Source organism: Cyprinus carpio, chromosome B2 (assembly GCF_018340385.1).
Source record: "Cyprinus carpio isolate SPL01 chromosome B2, ASM1834038v1, whole genome shotgun sequence".
In the NCBI taxonomy this organism is placed as follows: domain Eukaryota; kingdom Metazoa; phylum Chordata; class Actinopteri; order Cypriniformes; family Cyprinidae; genus Cyprinus; species Cyprinus carpio.
The window spans coordinates 22388894-22408696 of NC_056598.1; the positions used below are offsets into that span (position 1 = coordinate 22388894).

Here is a 19803-nt window from a genome sequence, read left to right on the forward strand (position 1 = left end):
TGATTCGATTCAATATCGATTATTTTGGATGTATATCAGTAACAGTACTTGCCAAATTCTCTCAAGGAAAAAAAATCTCTCAACTAATGCTGTAAAATATACACTAGAGTCATTTGGTACTACGTTACTATAATATTAAAGGTTAAAATTGACTGATTTGTAAGCTAGCCTACAACTGCTAAAATTACATTTAATTAAGTTTTTAAAATAATAAAGTTACAATTAGCCTACATAATAATATTTTTTACTTAAATTCGTTTTTTTTTTTTTTTTTTAATATAAACATTTAAATGGTGGATTTATTCAAACATAAATTAAACATAAGAATATTAAAAATTATAATGAATATGTTATATTGTGCATATATTTAGCAAAATACCCCTTTCTACAGTTTATTTTTCTGGCTGACTAATGAGTTTATGGTCACCGACATGTTTATGTTTGTATCTGAGGTGAATGTGACGTTACGTGACTGTTTACAAGACTTTATATTGAGGTCTTTACGCGGCTAAATCACTGATTGAGCGATTACATGAGACGGGAAACAGATTGTAAAGTTATACTCTTTATTTTAACTTACCTTCGGAAGTTTAGTCATGTTTATTTTGTGCCGAAGCTGGTATTAATGTGGAGGAGATGATCAGTTGAACTGAGGCGCTACAGTGATCTGTCACTCTACATTAAACAGCGCCAAAATGGCATTTCTTGTTTAAATACTCCAATACAGTGGATGGTCTGAGACTTTGAAATATTTCATTTGAAATAATCAAATATTTGTCTTTTTCGGTCTTAAAAATAAAATGATGTCGTCGTTTATTAATCATCAAGCAACTTTAGACATGACTTTCTTTTTTCTGCTAATTCCTTGTACACGTCAGTGAACTACAATTGAGTTAATCACCTCTATAAATGACTTCTTGACCATAATCCAAGATCATTGCCTGTAGTTTTGAGAGCCAGGCCAAGATACCAAGTAAAGAATCCCAGACCATGTTTATGAGAGTCCTTAAGATGAAGAGTCCAACTCTGGTGTGATAGAAAGTAGCAGAGATTTATAGTGACCACAGTGATCTGATGTCCTCCAGTCAGCACAGTTTAATTTATCTCATTTCAGTCTGTCCTTCAGCCTGTCAGAGGAAACCGAGGCCAAACACATTGTGTGCCCCACTGACTCCTTCCAACCTCAACTTGGTCTTGCATTAGGAGAGAGTGGCCAAGTGTTGTGTGAACGTGTGTGTGTGTGTGTGTGTGTGTGTGTGTGTGTGTGTGTGTGCAATTGAATAGAGGATAAAAAAAGTGACCGTCATAATGAGCCAGTCATTTCTGTCTTCCTTGAGCCCCAATCCAGCTGCTCTTGCCAAAACCAGCCCATTACCCATTCCTGGTGTGCCAGCTTCACACACAACCCTCCCAGTGCCAGATCCAGATCCAGATCCCAAGACTCGTCACAATACAATAAATGCTGGGCCCTGATCCTGCTAATATCATGGCCAACCTCATCAGAGAGCGTGATTGCATTTCAAGAGACTGATATCCAAAAAACCCTGTAATTAAAGTCTGTCAAATTATGCTATTCTTGGAATAGCGTACAGTGGCTTGTAGTTCAGAAGCAAAGCCATTGTCGACAGGGCTGGAGTGTGATGTTGACATGCCCTGGGCATGGATTATTGCCGAAAGCAACTCAACAAAACTAGCTTGTGGTTTAGACAGCTTCATTGATTATAGTCAGAGCGATCAACTTTTATTTACTGCTCACTTCAAGTTTAAACTGCATGTCAAAGATCCATCGGCACCACATTTTCCACAGCATTTTCCACTCGCATAGCAAACTGGCTGCTTTATTTATTATCCCATCAGTTTCTATCCACTGTAATTTAACAGCCTTTTCAGGTCATGCAGTTGCTATCGTAGGAGCATATATTACAAACACAAGCAACATTACCAAAAGCATATCAATTTGATTAGGTATTATCATAGCAGATGGGTTTCTTTCTTGCTTCACTCCAAGAACTATCATGTTGTTCAGTTCAGTTCTATCACCCTTTTGCATCTTATAGTAAGTACATTTATTTTATTTTTTATTTTCCTGTAATAGATTCTGTTGGTTGTAATTTTTATGTTGTTTGAAACTTGCTGGCTTAAATTATGCATGGATTTTAATCAACATTAATATTTATATGCTAATATTTCATAGTAATATATCAATTAATTATATTTATTGTGACAATTATTGTGTATTAATAAACATTATTAATAATAAATAAGTTATGCTGTATTTTATATATTTTATACATTAATGTATATAATATATATATATATATATATATATATATATATATATATATAATATATATACATAGTTTACACATTTATTATATTATAATATTATTAAATAATAATGATAATTATAGTTGGAATAAAAATAATTATAGAATAATTATAGTTATATGAATAATTACAGTTGCTTGGTTATTGGCATAAACAATCATTAATAAAATAAAAATAATTAATAAAAAATAAAACAAAAAGAGTCGTAGTAAATGTGCACTCTTGCTCAGTGTTATTTTGGTATTATTTATATATCATAATTGAATTTATTCATATTTTTAATGTTTTTATTTTTATATTTTTATATTTTCATTTGAATTTTTGTTTTAGTTATTGTTATGTCCTTTTATCATTTGTTGATTTTTTTTTCGATCTATCTTTATTTTTATTTCCGTTTTAGTATGTCAGCTTGAATTTATTTCTTGGATTTTATCATGTAATATTTATATTGTTTTTGTTGTTGTTTTTTCTCAGTAAACAAAAACAACTAGTCTAAGTTTTTTTTTTTTTTTTTTATCAATAACAATACCACTGTTTCTGCAGTTCACCAGGGCCACCTGCTGGTTTGAGCAAATGTTCAATAGAGCCATTCAATAATCCATCAGTGATTATTTAATGTGTGTGGTATGGCCAGTGACGTGGTGAGTGTGATATGTTCATTTGTGGTGCTAATGTGGACAGTATGAGCATTTCGGTCTTGTCATTACATTTATGTTTCATACTCATGTTTTTGTTTGGTTTACAGGCAGTGGACTATGAGAGCCGCAGTTCTTACTCTTTCTCGGTGGAGGTTCTGAACCCCATCGTGGACCCTCGGTTCCTTCGGCGTGGGCCCTTTAAAGACCGTGCTTCGATCAGAGTGGCCGTGCTGGATGCAGATGAGCCCCCTCGTTTCTCACGGGCACGCTACCGAATGGATGTGTCTGAGAACTGCCCACCGACCTGCACAGTGGGACGGGTCAGCGCCGTGGACCCAGATACAGGGCTCACAAACAACATCAGGTACAGGCTGCATACTTCCACTAGACTGAATGTAGTGTTTGTAGTATGTATTAAATGTATTATATGAACATATTTATTAGTACTATTAATTTCTGTATAAAATGACTTCATGCACCATCTTGGATGAAAATATTCACTGAGCTCATGGACTCTTTTCACATTTCCGTAGTTCTCAGAAGCAGAAGTCCTCATAATTTACTAACTTCTATAGTGTCGTTTTATTTTAGTATCACTGAGATACTATTATCGTTTTTATTAATATTTTATTTTAATAAAAATATATAGTTTTATTTTTATATTTTATATTTTATGTTTTTTTTTTTTTTTTTTTTTGAGCGAGAACGCTTCTCTAATAGTCTTAATAGTGAACAGTGGTTTGTGAATGTTGATACTTAGCCTAAATAATTTTATCGGGAGCGTTCATGTGAGCGCTGCTACAGTCTTAATCACATTTAGGCCCACCCCAAATGCTCTCATTGGTTGAGATGTGTTATGACTCCCATCCCAAGCCAGTACTGATCAGCATCCCACCCCTCTTGTGACCCATGGTTTGTCTGTGTATTAACAGCCAGTGAGCAACGGACTTTCAAAATAATAATAATAAAAAAACTGTGTTAATGCGCAATACAGTATTTGTCAGCATTGATTAATTAATGCGTTAACACGATAATAACGCGCTAACTTGCCTTATATATATATATATTTATGTTTGTGTGTGTATTTAGGTATTTATTTATTTATTTTTAGGAAAAGTTCACAATAGCATATCTAAAGAAATGGATCACATTGGTCAGAGGAGAGAAAGATGTCAAATTAGCCGTTATTAGAAACACTCACACAGCAGTGATAACTGTAATTAATTAATGCTGATGTAATAAAACACAAAGTATTGTGTCATAAATGTACATGGCATCTTTTAAAAATGTAAATATAAAATAAACTGCTAAATTCGTTAAGTTATTAACAGTGGAAACACACACTGCTTTAGAATTTGGCTCTAGTGAGGAATCTAAAAAGGCAGCATAATTTTGCTGCCTGTTGTTTGGAACAGCCTCCGCATCAGGAACGTGCCTGGGATGCTTAAAGCAGCCGCCCGGGTAGAGAGCTTATTAGGCTTTGGAACAGAGCCATGATGTCATTAATTAATTATGGTTGTGTGCTATTTTGTGTCCTGTGTTAAAACACTTCAAAAAATTATCACAGTGCTCAGGGAATTCATGTTACAAGACGTGTTTGCTTGTTTCCACGTGGAAAAGCCCAATGATCAATATTCATACCAGTGGACTACAGTTATTTTAACTGTGCCTTGTTAGGGATCTGAGGATTCTTACTTTGCCAATCACGGCTCTATTGTTTTCCGCCACTGGCTTAAAGTAGCTCCTGAATGACAGATTTTCTGATGAGCCGGGGCTTCATGCATCTGCTCACCTCTTGTGTATGCTACATGCTTCTCCCTCTCCATTTGTCTTTTTTATCTTCTATCTCCCTCAGGTTCTCCATCGATCCTCAGTCTGACCCAGAAGCTCTGTTCCGCATCACTCCAGACACTGGGCTCATCACTACAGTGACCGAGCTGGATCGTGAGCACGAGCAGTGGCACAATATCAGCATCATTGCCACACAGAGAGGTACATACACACAGTCACAGCATTAGGGAAGTAGTGAGCTACAGTAAGTTACAAATAAAAGTAGCTAATTATACAGAGGCTAGTTAATTATCCAGTTATACAGTTATATAATTTATTGGATGAATATCCATTTATTGTTTGCCCGGTTATATAATATAATCAGAGCTCAGAAGTTTCATTGAATCATTGAATGAGTGTATCTTGATTAGTGTGATTAAACATAGTTTAATACAACAACAGCATATATATATATATATATATATATATTATATATATATATATATATATATATATATATATATATATATATATATATATATATATTTATTTATTTATTTATTTAGAATTAGCTTTTATTTTTAAATTTTTAGTTTTCCATTTTTATATGTATATTTTTTATGTAGCTTTAATTTGCTTTCATTTCATTTTTTCTTTTTTAGTTTTAGTTAAGATTAACAACACTGCTGCACCTACTGTAGACATGAATCAGTGAATGGTTTATTTTTGGAAAGTTCATGGAAATGAACCAGTTTGAAAAGAAACAAATCATCAAATCATGTCTTTGTGCACAAATCACTGCCTCTTTTTATAGAGAAAAAATAAGTATATTCAAGTATTTTCAGTATGTTTATTTAAATTTAATTTATTTAATCAATTTATTTTAGTATGTTTAAGTTTAGTTTTCTAAAAGGACTCCCAAGGTTAGTATATTGAGGATAGAATACAGTTCATGAGAGCACATAAGATTAATGCCTCTGTTTGCTCGGCTGTAAAGCTGTGTGCACAATATAATGTGACATTAAAAACAGTGATTTGTCACATTACACCACTGCATGTTTCAAAGTAGCTTGTTACTGGAAAAGCTGTACTGTTTTGAAAACAGCCGAGCTACTGTCACTACTGGAAAGTGTTAGCTTTGCTATTTATAGTTCATTACTCCCTAGGGTACACTGACATGAAGATCGTCCAAGTATGGCATGCTGATCATTAGGTCAAGAATGCTTAATACTGTTTGAAAATGTCCATGCCACCATGTCCTAGTGATAAGTTCAAGTCCGTTTTGCAACATTCCTGATCACACCCTTTACATCATGTCCTGTTCTTTCGAAACTGTCAGTTTATAAGGTTGCAATATCAATGGCTAAGATTTAATGGATTTGTGTTGTTATGATTTACTTATTATTATGTATGCATGGATTAAACCATTTAAACATACATTGAATTTGTACTGCTCAGGGAGATGGCATGTTACTAGAGGATCTATGGTGCTGTGTTATAGGCTGGAAAGTAGGTCAAAGCAGCTTCAAGGAGGCCTTATGGCTATTGTATGCGAAGCCTCTTCCCAGTAATGTAAAGCAGTGGGCACTAATCCACAACATCATGTCACAGCTCGATGTGTGTGTGTGGATCCAGTCCAAGACATTTGTGTGAAAGCAGTCCAAACCACAGGCAAGTGTGTAGGACTAAATTATAACGAGAGAGACAGAATGCTTCAGTTTCTCTTTAGGCTAACACCAATCCATTAAGTTTGTTTTCCGGTGCAACCTAAACTGCACCAATATGCTAATTGAAAAATATTTTGAATTAAAAGCTACTGAAAGCTGTTTATTTGTCATGACAAGCCATTCATGTAGAATATTGCTGAAACTCTGTTACAAAACGTAGTGAGGTGAAAGACATGTATTACAAACTATTTATGTTCCAAATAAATGTTCTTCTTTTGAAATCTGTTAATCAAAGAATCCTACGTGCAGAGTCGGCGTCAGAGCAGATCTACTGGAGGGGCATTGGATCATCGGCGGGGGGGCACTGTCGTTTGATAAATATTTTTTTGACGCATTGGCAACATCATAGTAGCATGGAAATCCAGACCTAAATCTGAAAGATCTATATAGAATCTATATAGGTTTTTATCTAAAAGAGGAACAGAAGACAGCGCTGAAATTTGCTGTTTGCGGACCGGATACGGCTCCAATGATCTAAATAGAATGACATTCTACCCTAGAATGTTAGCTCCAATGATCTATCTATATAGAATGTTACTATATATATAATTTTTTTTTTTTTTTTTTTTTTTTACCTGTCTTGATTCCTAATACACAAAAGATGACGATTGTTAGGTTAAACGTTCAGAATACGATTCCATATAAGGTTAGTATAGCCTAGTTCAGCACGTCAGCAAAATGTAACCTATTCTCGCGTTCTACGAGTTCAGTAGCCTACATTTTTGGGGAAAATGTACATTTTTGGGAAACGCGCGAGGAATTGCGGCTAAAGTTCATAACCTTGCATGTAGAGAGCGCTTTTAAGAGCTAAGACAGGCTAGGCTACATCGATATCGGGAAACCCGGCCCAGAAACAGATAGCCTAAACAACAGAACAGGACAGAAAATAATAATATAAATATAATATAGGCTAAATAAAAAAAAACATAAAATAGGCCTTCAATGAATAGCTATATATTTTTATACTTAAATAATTAACAAATTACGACGACCAAAAAACAAAAAAAAAAAAAAAAAAACACTGAATCAGTTTGAAGCTTTGAAAAACCGGGCAAAAAAAGTCCCCATCAGACAAAGTTTTTTCGTATAGATGTTTCTGAAAACTTAAGGGCTTTTTTCTTCATAAAACGAGTTGGACATCATCATACAAATGTCTGCGTATGGACCAATTAAATCAGAAGACTAAAATTCGCCTGCAGAGAAGGATGTCAGAACAATAATGAGCCACTCACACAAGGTATAATGTTTAACTGATTTTTTTAGTTTTTGATTTGCGTAGAATGCAAATTTTGTAGAACTTGAGAAATAGATAAAAGATAAAATAAAATACAGGAAATGGAAAAAAATAAACATACAGAAAATACAAAGTGTGCTTCAACAAATAAAATAATTTCTTTAAACACCGTTTTTCTTAGGGTTTCAAGGACTTTAAATACTCTAAAGGACTCATTTTCTAAACAAAATAAATAAAGGACAAAAATAAATGTATATTCTGCTAGTACTTTATGCTAATACTTGTTTTTTAACCTGGGTTACACTCCTCGCAGCAGTTTATGCACGCACCAAGCAGAAATGAAACATAAGCCCATATATCTTTACAGACAGCCAAGTATAAAACACAAATGCAGTTAGAACCCACAAACATTCATCAACAATTCACCTGCTTTTTTTAAATTAGCTGCTAACCAACTGTCTATAATATAGACGGACAAACTGTTCTTCAACTTGAAATGGATTTTTGCGCGCGCGCGCTGCAAATCAAATGTAACAAGTTTACTCGGCGACCAATAAGCATTCACCATGACGAAGCCTAGTAACGTGCCATGAACAACAAAAATTATGCATTTTCCCCATTCTTTTTATTTTATTTTATTTAAGTTACAGTTTGAACATTTAATATTAAAATAATAACTAAAAGGGATTTTTTTTTTGGGCCACGCCATGGCCTGTAGGAGGGGCATCAATGACCGCTAGGGGGGGCACGGCCCTCGAATGCCCCACCACAGCGCCGGCACTGCCTACGTGTATCCTGTATATCATGTTTCCATGAAAATATTAAGGAATAGATCACCCAAAAATGAAAATTTGCTGAAAATGTATTCAGCCTCAGGCCATCTAAGATGTATATGTAAAACATAAAAGAAGATATTATTTTGAAGAATGTACATAACCAAATAGTTTCTGGTCCCTATTGACATGCATTTTTTTTTTTTTTTTTTTTTTATTATTATTTTTTTTTTTTCCACACTATGGAAGACAATGGCTACAGTAAACTGTTTGGTTACCGACATACTTCTAAATATCTTCTTTTATATTCAACAAAAGAAAGAACTCCTTACAGAAAATAATTTTTCAAGTTTTTGGGTAAACTGTTCCATTAACATTTCTCATTTTCTGCAAATGATGCATGTGATGCTGTTACTTTTTGCAGTAGCCTTCACATCAGGAGTGTGCTTACAATGACTTACAATACTGCCTCCATAGGCAGCTCCCTAGGTTTTGGAAAAGAGCATGGGTCTGTAAAAAATGTCACTATTCAGCGTATTATTTGTCATAAAAACTTGCACATGGAAGTGTGTGATAAACTTTAAAAGAGGAGCGTTTACCTTCAGTGGCCGAGACTCAAGACGAGCACACATCAAAAAATGTCTCAAGCTGTGTTATGTGTGTATATTTTTGGTGACTTCCTTTTTCTGCTCTCTCAATTACCTCAGATAACCCCAGCCAGGTGTCCAGGGTGGTGGTTGCTGTAGAAACATTGGATTTAAACGACAATGCACCCGAGTTGGACAGGCAGTACAACACAGCCATGTGTGACTCTGCCTCTACGGGACAGGTGAGAGAACAAGCCACATGTTATTATGGGCGCAAAGAAGGTCATTCTTGTCTCCATTGACTAGTTCATTTGTTACTCCACCAAAATGTAAAAGCACAGGAAGTGCTCTAATGAGAGTCCTTTTGTTAAGCTCTGCAATTAGGTAATTGTCACAGATGAATTATGGGTGATTAATTACCTTTTCTCACAACTTCAGCCCTTTAGACTCACTGACTCACGCTTTTTGTGTTCATATGGATTTAGTGGTGCATAAAGTTTTGTTTTAGTTTTCAGTCATTTTTTTGTGCACATCTGTGAATGTGTCCATTTATACAGCCTGCACGCTGATTGATTAGATCTGCCATTACCCTGCAGCTGAATCACTGCTGTTCCCATTTACAGGATGCTTCACGCATACATAGATATACATTATAATCTGCTCATCTTTTGGTCTGTTGGCTTTCATCCATTTTGCCTTTCATTCCAGTTCTCTCATTCGTTACGATTGCCTGTCTTTCCATAATTCTGTAGTGTTTTTCCTTGTCTGACTCATGTCTCTACTTTAACTCTTAATTGGATGGCATGCAGCTGTTAAGCTGTCATAGCTTATGTCCTTTCCCCTGTCTTCATCATTCTGCTGTCTTCACAGCTTGTGGTCAAATGAAAGCTTATTGTTATTTCACCAATTAGGATAAGTAGGTCCTGGATCAACGTTATTATTAACCTTGTTGGTCCTGGAACAAAATTGAATGGGTTTACATGCACATTAAGTTTGATATTAGTCAGATTTTTCTGTTCATATTGAATGCAAAAAAATATGTGGGTTGACACAATTAAACAAAAGTACAGCCAATCAGAATGATGTGTCAGTTTCCAAACTCTCTTTCACTTGCAATGTGCTGCAGCTGAAGATCATAAAACTAGGAGCACATAGCTGTGTTTTATTTCAATGATGTTTTATTAGTGGGATATTTACATTTTAAAGAACTGTTTTCTATTTTAATGTATTTTAAAATGTAATTTATTTCTGTGATGGCTGTATTTTTAGTAGCCAGTCTTTAGTGTCATGTGATTTATCAGAATTTTTTATTATTATCAGTGTTGAAAATGGTTATGCACTTTTTAAAATATTTTTTTGGAAACGATGATACTTCTGGAATCCTTGATGAATGCAAAGTTTTAAAAAACGGCATTTATTTAAGATAGAAATGTTTTATAGCATTATAAACTTTTTTTTACTGTCGCGTTTGACAGTTTAATGCATCCTTTTTAATGATAGTGTATGTTAGTGTAAATTTCAATGTGAGCAGGGAAACTAGATGCAATGCAGCAAACCTATCATCCAAATGACCAACAAACTGTTATCTTGTATGTGGCTTGTGATTGCAACTGCTTGTGACAAAAACACATTTTTATCTTGTTAGGGCACAGTGTAATTTATTTTTGATAAAAGCTCTTACTTAATGTCTGCTTGCTTGCTTAACTGGAAGCTTGCATAACTTCTTACCGCAAGTCAGATTATGGCGAGGAAAATTTGGTGACCCTTAAGACTATGAAAAATATTAATGTGACATGACATTATCTCAAAGCAGAACTGAAATCACAGAAAAAACACACCACAGCACAACCGCATTAACCCACAGCTCTGATCTGCATCACACGGCTCATTTTTGTTTTAACTTTTACCCTAATGTGTGGGGGGAGCATTGCAAAAACAGGCCCATCAAGTGATTATTTCTAGTTTAAGTGGATCTCTTGAGTAGGCTCCTCATTTTTAGAGCACATGCTAAAGCTGTGTCTATGTTTGGGTGTTCCCCAAGGCTTGCTACTTGGTCAGAGTTAATTATTGTTTGACTGTGCGGTGTGTGCTAATCAGTCTCTAGTCACCTGTTTGCAAAGGTGCTAGCGAGGTTAATGCTGATATCTGAGATTAAAATGTGGCTCAGTTTTTTTTTTTTTTCTCTTCTCTCTCCATTATTCTTTGCTCTCCTCCTCTTTCTCTCCTTCCTCCCTTTTGGCTCTGCCCCTTATTTTGTTTCTCTCTCTCCATCTTTCTCCTATCTCATTTTCTCAGGTGGTGCAGGTGTTGCGGGCGATTGATAGAGACGAGGGAGGAAATGACAGCGCCGTCCATTTTAACATCCCTCCGGACTCCAACGTTGCCCTCAACTTCAGCATCAGGGAGAGTGGAGGTTTGCAGTCTCTTCCACGATTTGTTTCTCCCACCCAGCCTTGTGCATCGGCGTCTCTCTTGATCCGTTAGTCTGTGTCTGCAACCCCATTGTGTGACTGCTTTGTGCCCTGCTCCTTTGTTTTCCCCATTGTTTGCTTTTGCTTCTTTGCCACATCTATCTTCTCCCGGCACACACAGATGAAATGTGCTCTGGCATTCAAGCTGCATTTGGACTCACTGGTCTGTACAAATGTTATACGAGTAGCAAAAGAATTAAACTGCACTCGATTGAGTTCAATTAAATTAAAGTTCCACTGAGCTCAATTTGATCTAAAAGCCCCCTTTTTTTCCTGTGTGTCTCCATTTATTTCATTATTTTCATTTTCTAGGCCCCACTGCTAGTTTGGTGCTGGCATCACCTTTGCAGACACTGTCTCGCTCTACTTCTTCCTCCCTCACTCTCTACATACCGCTGGTCCTGAAGGACGGGGTCTCTGGTTTGACCAGCACAGGGACAGTCACGGTGTCCATATGTCCCTGTCTAAGGGGCGGAGCCCGGGCCGGAGAGAAAGAGAAGCAAAGTGAGGCAGAGTGGGACAAAGAGACGGTTTGTTTGCCCCAGCACTCCTCTTTGCCCTCCCCTGGACTCAGCACTGCCGCCCTGTTGGCCATTTTAGCCTGTGTGGCCACTCTTTTGGGTAAGTTTAGTGTAACTTCCAAACAGCAGTGGTAATGTACAGTCAAATATCCATTAACGCAAAACAAACACAGACAGGATGATCAGGACCAAGACTCGAAGCACATTTGAGTTAAAATTATTTTGTCATTTTACCTTTAGCTGTGTTGTTATTATTAAACTAGAACTGAAAGTAAAGTTATTAAAAATAATTTTCATTAATTGAGATAAAAACTGCAACAAAATTAGAAATGTTGCTTTGGCATCTAACTGAAATAAAAGGTACTTAAATTTTTAAAAGTAGTTTAAACTAAAATGAAAAGAATATAAAATAGTATAAGTTAAAGATCTAAAATTACTAAAACTAAATAATAAAAAGTAAATTCAAAATAAAAATCGAAGCTAAATAGAAATAGTAAAAAAAGCAGAAAATGAAAATGACAAAAGCACAACAAAATAACTAAAACTTAAAATTAATACAGTATACGTAAAATAAAAGCTTTAAAATATAAGTAAATACTATAGTAGTATAGAAATAATAATACAATAACACTGACCTGTAAGAAAAAAAGAATGAAAAATAAATATGCCCCTACAATGTACAAAACAAAAGGCCTAGCTACAAGAAGAACACTTTTAACAACATTTCAGTAGTTTCTGTGATCATCGACATTAGGGTCAATAACTCAGACACTAGATGGCGTCAATTGTGTTTTTATATATATATATATATATATATATATATATATATATATATATATATATATATATATATATATATATATATATATATATATATATATATATATATATAATGAGAAAGTGCAAGTCCATGAAAGTAGCACCCATTTCAGTCATTTGGATGAACACCACCAGTGAATAATAGAAAACCATTAGACCACTGAATGCTACGATTGACCAATCAGAATTCTCTAGAGCTGTGTGATAAATGTAATTATGGGGCATCATTCTGTGTAAGTGTGAGTTTGCCAGCTGCTCTTATGTGTCTATTGAGTATCTGTCTTTCTGTAGCACCCTGCAATTTTATTGCAAAAATTTGTCACCCACCACAAACACAAACGTCCTCCCTTTTTATAAATGGCATCATAAAACACTTACTTTTTTTCTTTTCATCTCTCACTGTTTTCTTTCCCTCTTTCTTTCTTCTCTCTCTAGCTGTCAGTGCTTTGTCTCTGTCCCTGCGCAGGCAGAAAAGGGACTCGCTCTCGCCTTTAGAGGAGGATGATGTAAGAGAGAACATCATCACGTATGATGATGAAGGAGGGGGTGAGGCTGACACGGCAGCCTTCGACATCACAGCGCTGCAGAGCGCCCCACACAATGCACGCAGGGGGTACCGCACCCTGGACAGCAGGAACATGTGAGTGGGGCTCAGCAGGGCACATATGATGAAAGATTACATTGGCTACATCTGTTACATCAACTCTCTTTTCCTGCACATTAATAAAGCGCTTCCTCAGTACACTTAAAGAAATAGTTCACGCCAAAATTAAAATTGTGGCATAATTTATTCATGTCGTTTGAAGTCTGTATGTTTTGGTTTTCTTCACATTGAACACAAATGGAGATGTTTAGCTGAATATCCTGACTGTTCTTTTCCATGCTACACATGTTAAGTTTTAACATTTGAAAATATATTAAGTTGAACTGTAAATTATTTTTCTTAAATTATTATTATTTTTATTACTACTACTACTACTACTACTACTGTGATTATTATTATTAATATATTTTATAGCTATATTGATGTACAATCACAATATATGTAGCCCAACAAACAAGCAAATCAAACCTAGAGCTGTTTAAGAAAAAATCAGAAAAAAAATTTCTGCCATAAATCTTCTGAAAACCCTTTTAAACCCTGCATATCTTACTTATACTCACTATTTTAATAAATAACAGCCCTTTTAGCCAGCAATGTGCTTCTTTGGATTGTAATAATTCCATTGTCTATGCTGAATGAGATCTAAGTTGATCATTGTTTATTTTGTGTTGAATTGTTACAAAGAACAGGGAATTGTAACTTTTTTTCCACATTGGTTTTATTTTTAAAGAACTACAAATTAGTTTAAACTGAAATCAAAGGTGCGACAAAAGCAGAAGAAGGCCTGAAGAGTGTGAGCTCCCAGCAGACCACTTGTGGCGTTATCGCATTTATCACATTACCTCTCCTGAGGCTGCACACAAATTCGAGAAAAACATACAAGTAAAACGTAATCAATCAATATGCCTAAAAACTTAAATAAAAAGCTTTTGCAACTATCATAATCTTTCATTTTATGTGAATAGCTTTTATATTTTGGTCTGTTTCTAATAAAAAGCTATTGTATGTCTTCAAAGGATTTTGAATATCCTGCACAAGTCATATATGGACTACTTCTGTGGTGCTGCCATTTATTAATATATCTTATTTTATCTGCATAAAACTTCCTTTTATGATATATTCTGTGTTCCCCCAGACGTTATTCACAACACAGTCAAGACAAGGCTCGAGCATACAGCAGCTGGGTTCAGGCTGGAGCACTGGACCCGGGGCAGTACAACAGTCAAGGAGCCACTCTATACGGGCGGTTTTGCTACAGCAGCCACACCCTCCCAGTGCTGCGTCGCTCACAGGGCCCCTATGAGCCCGGCATATCTGAGCTGGCTTACCGCTTACCTGGGAATCAACCAGACCACTCTCTAGTCATTCAAAACCAGGCAGCTGTGGTTGGCACTCTGGAGCCTGGGGCTATTTACATGCCAACAACAGAGGCCAGTCATGACTCTAAAGAAGGGACAGCATCTCAAGACGGAGCTACCACATCTGAGGGAGGAACACCAAGGAAAAATGACTCAAAGGATGATGCAAGCAGCGATGCCCAGCAGAGTCAAAGTCAAAGCCAGGATCTGGATTGGGTAAAACAATATATGTCTTTATTATTTATTTAAGAAGCTTAGAATAACCATGTTCAGAATCACAAAAAGGCTTTTCTAACCAGTATTTGGGGTAAAACCAAAGGGAGCACATTACATTTGTTTAATTCTCCAGAGGCCTGTAAATTAATTGTTAAATGATTGATGCACTTTCAAACAAACAGCAATAAAGACAAGACAACTAGAAAACCACTCTTTTTGGCTGGAACAGTTAAACAGTATATGGCTAATTTTAATTCACAGACTCGCTTCTCAGTCACACCCCAACAGCATTGAATCAGTATTAATGTATTATGTCTAATAAACATTCATTGAACTGGAGACCGGGAAACAACTGCGCAATTGATATTAATATTCATTTCACGATGTGTGTTTCACTGGGAAAGTTGTCACACACAGATCCTGAAAAAGCATGAATTCAAAACTGCAGAAAGCTGCATGTAATTAAAAAAATGTACAAATGCGCAAAACAAAATATGTTGTGCGTTATTTGCTGTCATGGCAATTCATGCATACCGTCGTGCATCTTGTCTGATTTTACACATACACACATTTAAATGCACAATGCAAGCATATTTACTCACTGAAAGGGACTAATATTTGTTTTATTAAAAGTGAGGAGAACACGTCCCATGTGTGAAAATATGTTGTTTTGCAAATGCCTAGATAGGAATCCTAGAAGGCTAGTTTTTTTTGTTGTAGGTGCCGAGCAGTTTGATGATGGTGTATTTTCACATGTTGTCTCTCGCTGTCTCTCTTTCTCCTCATCCTCATCTCACAGTGCAGCGTTAGCTCTTTTTAGAGCTCAGTTAACCTGGTTCAGCTATTGTCAATTGTTTCTCCCTCTCCATCTGTCCGACTTTGTCACTTACTTCCTCTACTCGCTAACACTTTACTGTCTCACTTCATTGTTATCACATTTTTCTGTGTTTTCACCTGCTCATTGTGAAATATCTTCTGCTTTCTCTTCCTTTTCTTAACAATCCTCTCTATCACATGCATCCCTCTGCTGAATAACAGAAGAATAAACTCATCCTTACCTCCCGCTCTAACCCTCCTGCTCCTCCCCGTCCCCTACAGGTCCAGCCGGACACGGCCCCCCGCGAACGGGAGCTGGTGTTGACTCGTTCCGGCTCGGTTGCTGGATCAGGCCCCACGGGCAGTTGGGTGTGCGACTCTGCCACGCTCCCCCGAGCTGGTCGGCACTCCTCGCGGAGCAGTCTTTCCCTAAGTAGAAGCGGCGCTGGGCCTGCTGAGTCCAACCACGTTGGGGTGGCTGACGCTCCCAGTGGTAGCACAGAAATGCAGTCGATCAGCAGCAATTACGCCACTATCCTGCAGGGGGAGCAGCAGAGGGACTACCCGGGGACTCTGGGACGGGGCGGGCTGGAGATGGGCAGCGGATTTGTGGTGGGAAGGCCCGAGAGAGAGGGCAGCATTCCTCTGAGCACCGGGATGTATCCAGAAGGTGGCGGGTTCATAGGAGACTGGCACGAACGGGTGGGGATAACCGGGTACCCACTGGGCAGGAGGGATATGACGCCTCAGCTGCTTCCGTATCCCGGCCAGGGCCGGGGGGCTTTTGGGGGCATCTTAGGTTATGGCGGAGCGTGGCCCTCAGCACCTGAGGGGTCAGGAAGAGGAGCGCCTGTCGGAGGTGCTCACTCTCTCGCCCTAAGGGTTGGCGAGTTCCTACGTTTGCGCCTTGCACAGGTGACCTTCGACCCTTCGCAGCCACCGTATGACTCGGTGCAGGTGTACGGGCTGGAAGGCACAGGCTCCCGTGCCGGGTCCCTCAGTTCCCTGGACAGCGAGGGAGGCAAAGATGCTGAGAAGGAGGTGTGTGTGTGGGTTATGTATGGTTGGTTGGGGCAGTTAGTTAAATTGGTTGGGCTTTTTTTTTAGGGAAAGGGAGAAGGAGAGCGGAGAAGATAAAGAAGGAGATGCAGAAGCCAGCAAAAAGCACAAGGATAGGGAATGGGAAGAGAAGGAGGAGCAGTCTGGAGATGAGGAGCAGGCGAATGTCTGAGAGAGCGAGAAGGAGAGGGGTTGGGTGGTACAGTGATTAAAAGGCAACAAGAGCTGGAATAATGAAAAGTGAAGGTTAAGGAGGGAGAGACGAAGAGGAAAGGTAATAAAGGAAGACAGTGAAAAATGAACAGGTAGAGGAAGGGCAGTGAAGAGAGTGATTGATGCAATTTGAAGCAATAAGTGCTGAAAAGCTGATGTGTGAGCACAGAGCAGTGTTTCTTTAGCCAGCATTTAACATTCCTTAAGTATGTTTGGCAGTAAGCGAAAAGCAAAGTTCACGGTATTCCAGATCACATTTAATTATGCCTTTTCGCAGCAGCGAGCAAGACAATGGCACCACGTGGGAATGAGAAACGCAAGGCCGGAATAACACAGATGAAAAGTTACGCCAACACACGATGGAGTAGGAAAATTAATATTTGTACAGAAATTGTTTATACATTCACAAAAGCAAGAGAACTGAATTATTCAAAAGAAAGCACTGAATATTACAGTAAAGTCCTGAATAAGTGTCTGGACAAAGATTCTTGGTGTTCACACATACACACAGACGAAAACAAACACGCATCAATTTTAAACCCTGCTTGGAAATTCTGCTTAGCGGATGTCACAAGGGTTCAAAATGACTCACATTTTTGCCAAGAACAGATTGTATACAAAGTTACTCAAGAAAAAAAAAAAGATGACAAAATTAAAATGTAGTGATGCTAAAATTGTGCAAAACATATGTACAAACAATCATTACAAAAAAAAAAAAAAATCCCACATTTAAAAATTCATGATGATTTATGAGAGCTGACAGGTCATCTTCAGCTAGAATGCACTTTTATACATGATGTTCGAAAATAGATTACAAATGTTGTTGTTTTTTTATTGGAGGAAAAAAAAACATGAAAAAGATGTTCTATGTAAATGCATTTAAATGTAAATATCACTGAATGCCATTGTGAAAAGTGACAACAGTGCTGTAGTCTTCAAGTAACAAAAAAGACAATAAAATAAAAACTGAGGAGAAGAATATATATAATCCCACATCGAAATCCACTGGATAAAACTGGAAGACACTGGATTGACTGAAGCAGAGTAAACCCTGCCACAGTACAATATCGGATGTGTTGCTCTTTCCAAACGGAACATTTATTTTTACTTGAACTGAATGCAGAAGCTCCAAAAAAATTTATGTGATGTCCTTTTTCTGGGTTGAGCTCACACTCTGCATTGATATCCTGATTAATAACACTGTTTGTGGCTACAAGGACTCACTGTGACTGGACTGAACCAGAACCACTGTATCACTGCATAATCATGCGCACTGATACCAGGGCGCTTCATGCAGTACAAACACACACACCTTGCCAAACAACCCAACAAATGTCATTCTTTGTCAAAAATGTGAGCCTAAAAAGGCTTGTACGGTAAGAAGAATGATTAAAGAAAGACAGCTCCCCTGGAGCTTAGTTGATAAGGACTAAAGGCCCATTTACACCAAGAGAGATAGCTATAACAATAATTAGATAATTTGCACCCACACCAATGCATGTTCTGTAAACCGAGCTGCGGCCATTTGCTGCATTCTGATTGGCTGTCACTGTTTTGGAAAAATTAGTTTTGAAAGTAATTCCAGCGATATCGTTCCTCTGTGTAGTTATTGTTATCGCTGTGGAATGGACATCCCTGTTCTTATAGAATTACAACGATTAACATTATTGTAATAGTTATTGTTCTTGATGTAAACAGGCCTTAACGAAGAATTGAATCCTTCACGTGTCATTGCCTATTTTTTTTTTCAGGTAGATTAGGTCAGTTGTAAGCTGAATGTGGAGTTGCTGCATTCATCCTGGTTTCTGCCTTCTTATTGGACTGCATTGATGTGGCCCCGAGTGGGCCCTGATGGTACTGAGATCTCACGATGGTGTGTACTAAAAATGTATTTATTCTGTTGTATTTTTTTCCTTTTCTTTTTTGTAAATTTGAATAAAGACAGTATGTTTTGAGGTGATGTGTGCGCGACCTGATCAAAACTCAGGATTGACTTTTGGCTCTTGCATGTGTCTTCTAGTCTGTGTTTGTCTCTGCTGAGTAAATGTAAGTGCTGGCATTGGAGATGTCCATAGAGGCTCTTCAGACAGGGAGAGAGTTGGCAGGGAATAAACACAATGTCTAGTCTACTTACTCCCAGACTGTTTGACAGACTTACAGCTGAAGGTCATTAATGGAAACTGAGAGTTCAAATCGCACTTGAAGACAGACAAAAGTTTACCGTGAGGTTCACCTTGAAATTCGCTCTATCTGAAATCTGGATTACATAAAATGCATGGGATTTATTAGTGGCCCTGACAAGCCTTAGTTCATCTGATGAAATTGGGGAAAATAAGGTCGTTTCAAACCACTGCACCTGCGAGTCAACCCTGTTTATCGTTCACTTCAATCCTGCAATACGTGTGTGTGATTGTGTTTCAGCTAGCTTATACCCACAAGTGCCAGCAAATAAACAAGCCACTGCCACCTTTTTGATTCGAGGCTGGTTAATTATTCATGAGCTCCTGCGCATATCCTGTTAGATTAAATTTGGTTTAATTATGTTTGCGAAGCTTGACGTAGGAAATAGTAGACTTGAACGAGAGAGACAAAGAGAGAGTGTGATTGCTTCAAAATTCACTTAGTGCAGGAGAGGGATTCAAAATGATTCGCAGAGAGTGAGATTATGA

At 37.3% G+C, this 19803-nt stretch overlaps 1 protein-coding gene across 2 annotated transcripts in view; it reads left to right on the plus strand.

The window, feature by feature from the left end:
• LOC109098943 (cadherin-2) overlaps positions 1-19803 on the plus strand; it is a 139535-nt gene that overhangs the window by 113860 nt on the left and 5872 nt on the right. The window contains exons 7-14 of one of the 2 annotated variants that reach the window (XM_042718699.1): positions 3074-3330; positions 4822-4958; positions 9178-9299; positions 11353-11470; positions 11841-12149; positions 13304-13508; positions 14608-15046; positions 15846-16071. In XM_042718699.1, the coding sequence (XP_042574633.1) occupies positions 3074-3330; positions 4822-4958; positions 9178-9299; positions 11353-11470; positions 11841-12149; positions 13304-13508; positions 14608-15046; positions 15846-15866 (1608 nt within the window). In that variant the 3' untranslated portion in view covers positions 15867-16071. Of the gene's footprint in view, positions 1-3073; positions 3331-4821; positions 4959-9177; positions 9300-11352; positions 11471-11840; positions 12150-13303; positions 13509-14607; positions 15047-15845; positions 16072-19803 lie in introns of those variants that run through there. The other variant, XM_042718700.1, reaches the window with a different exon arrangement.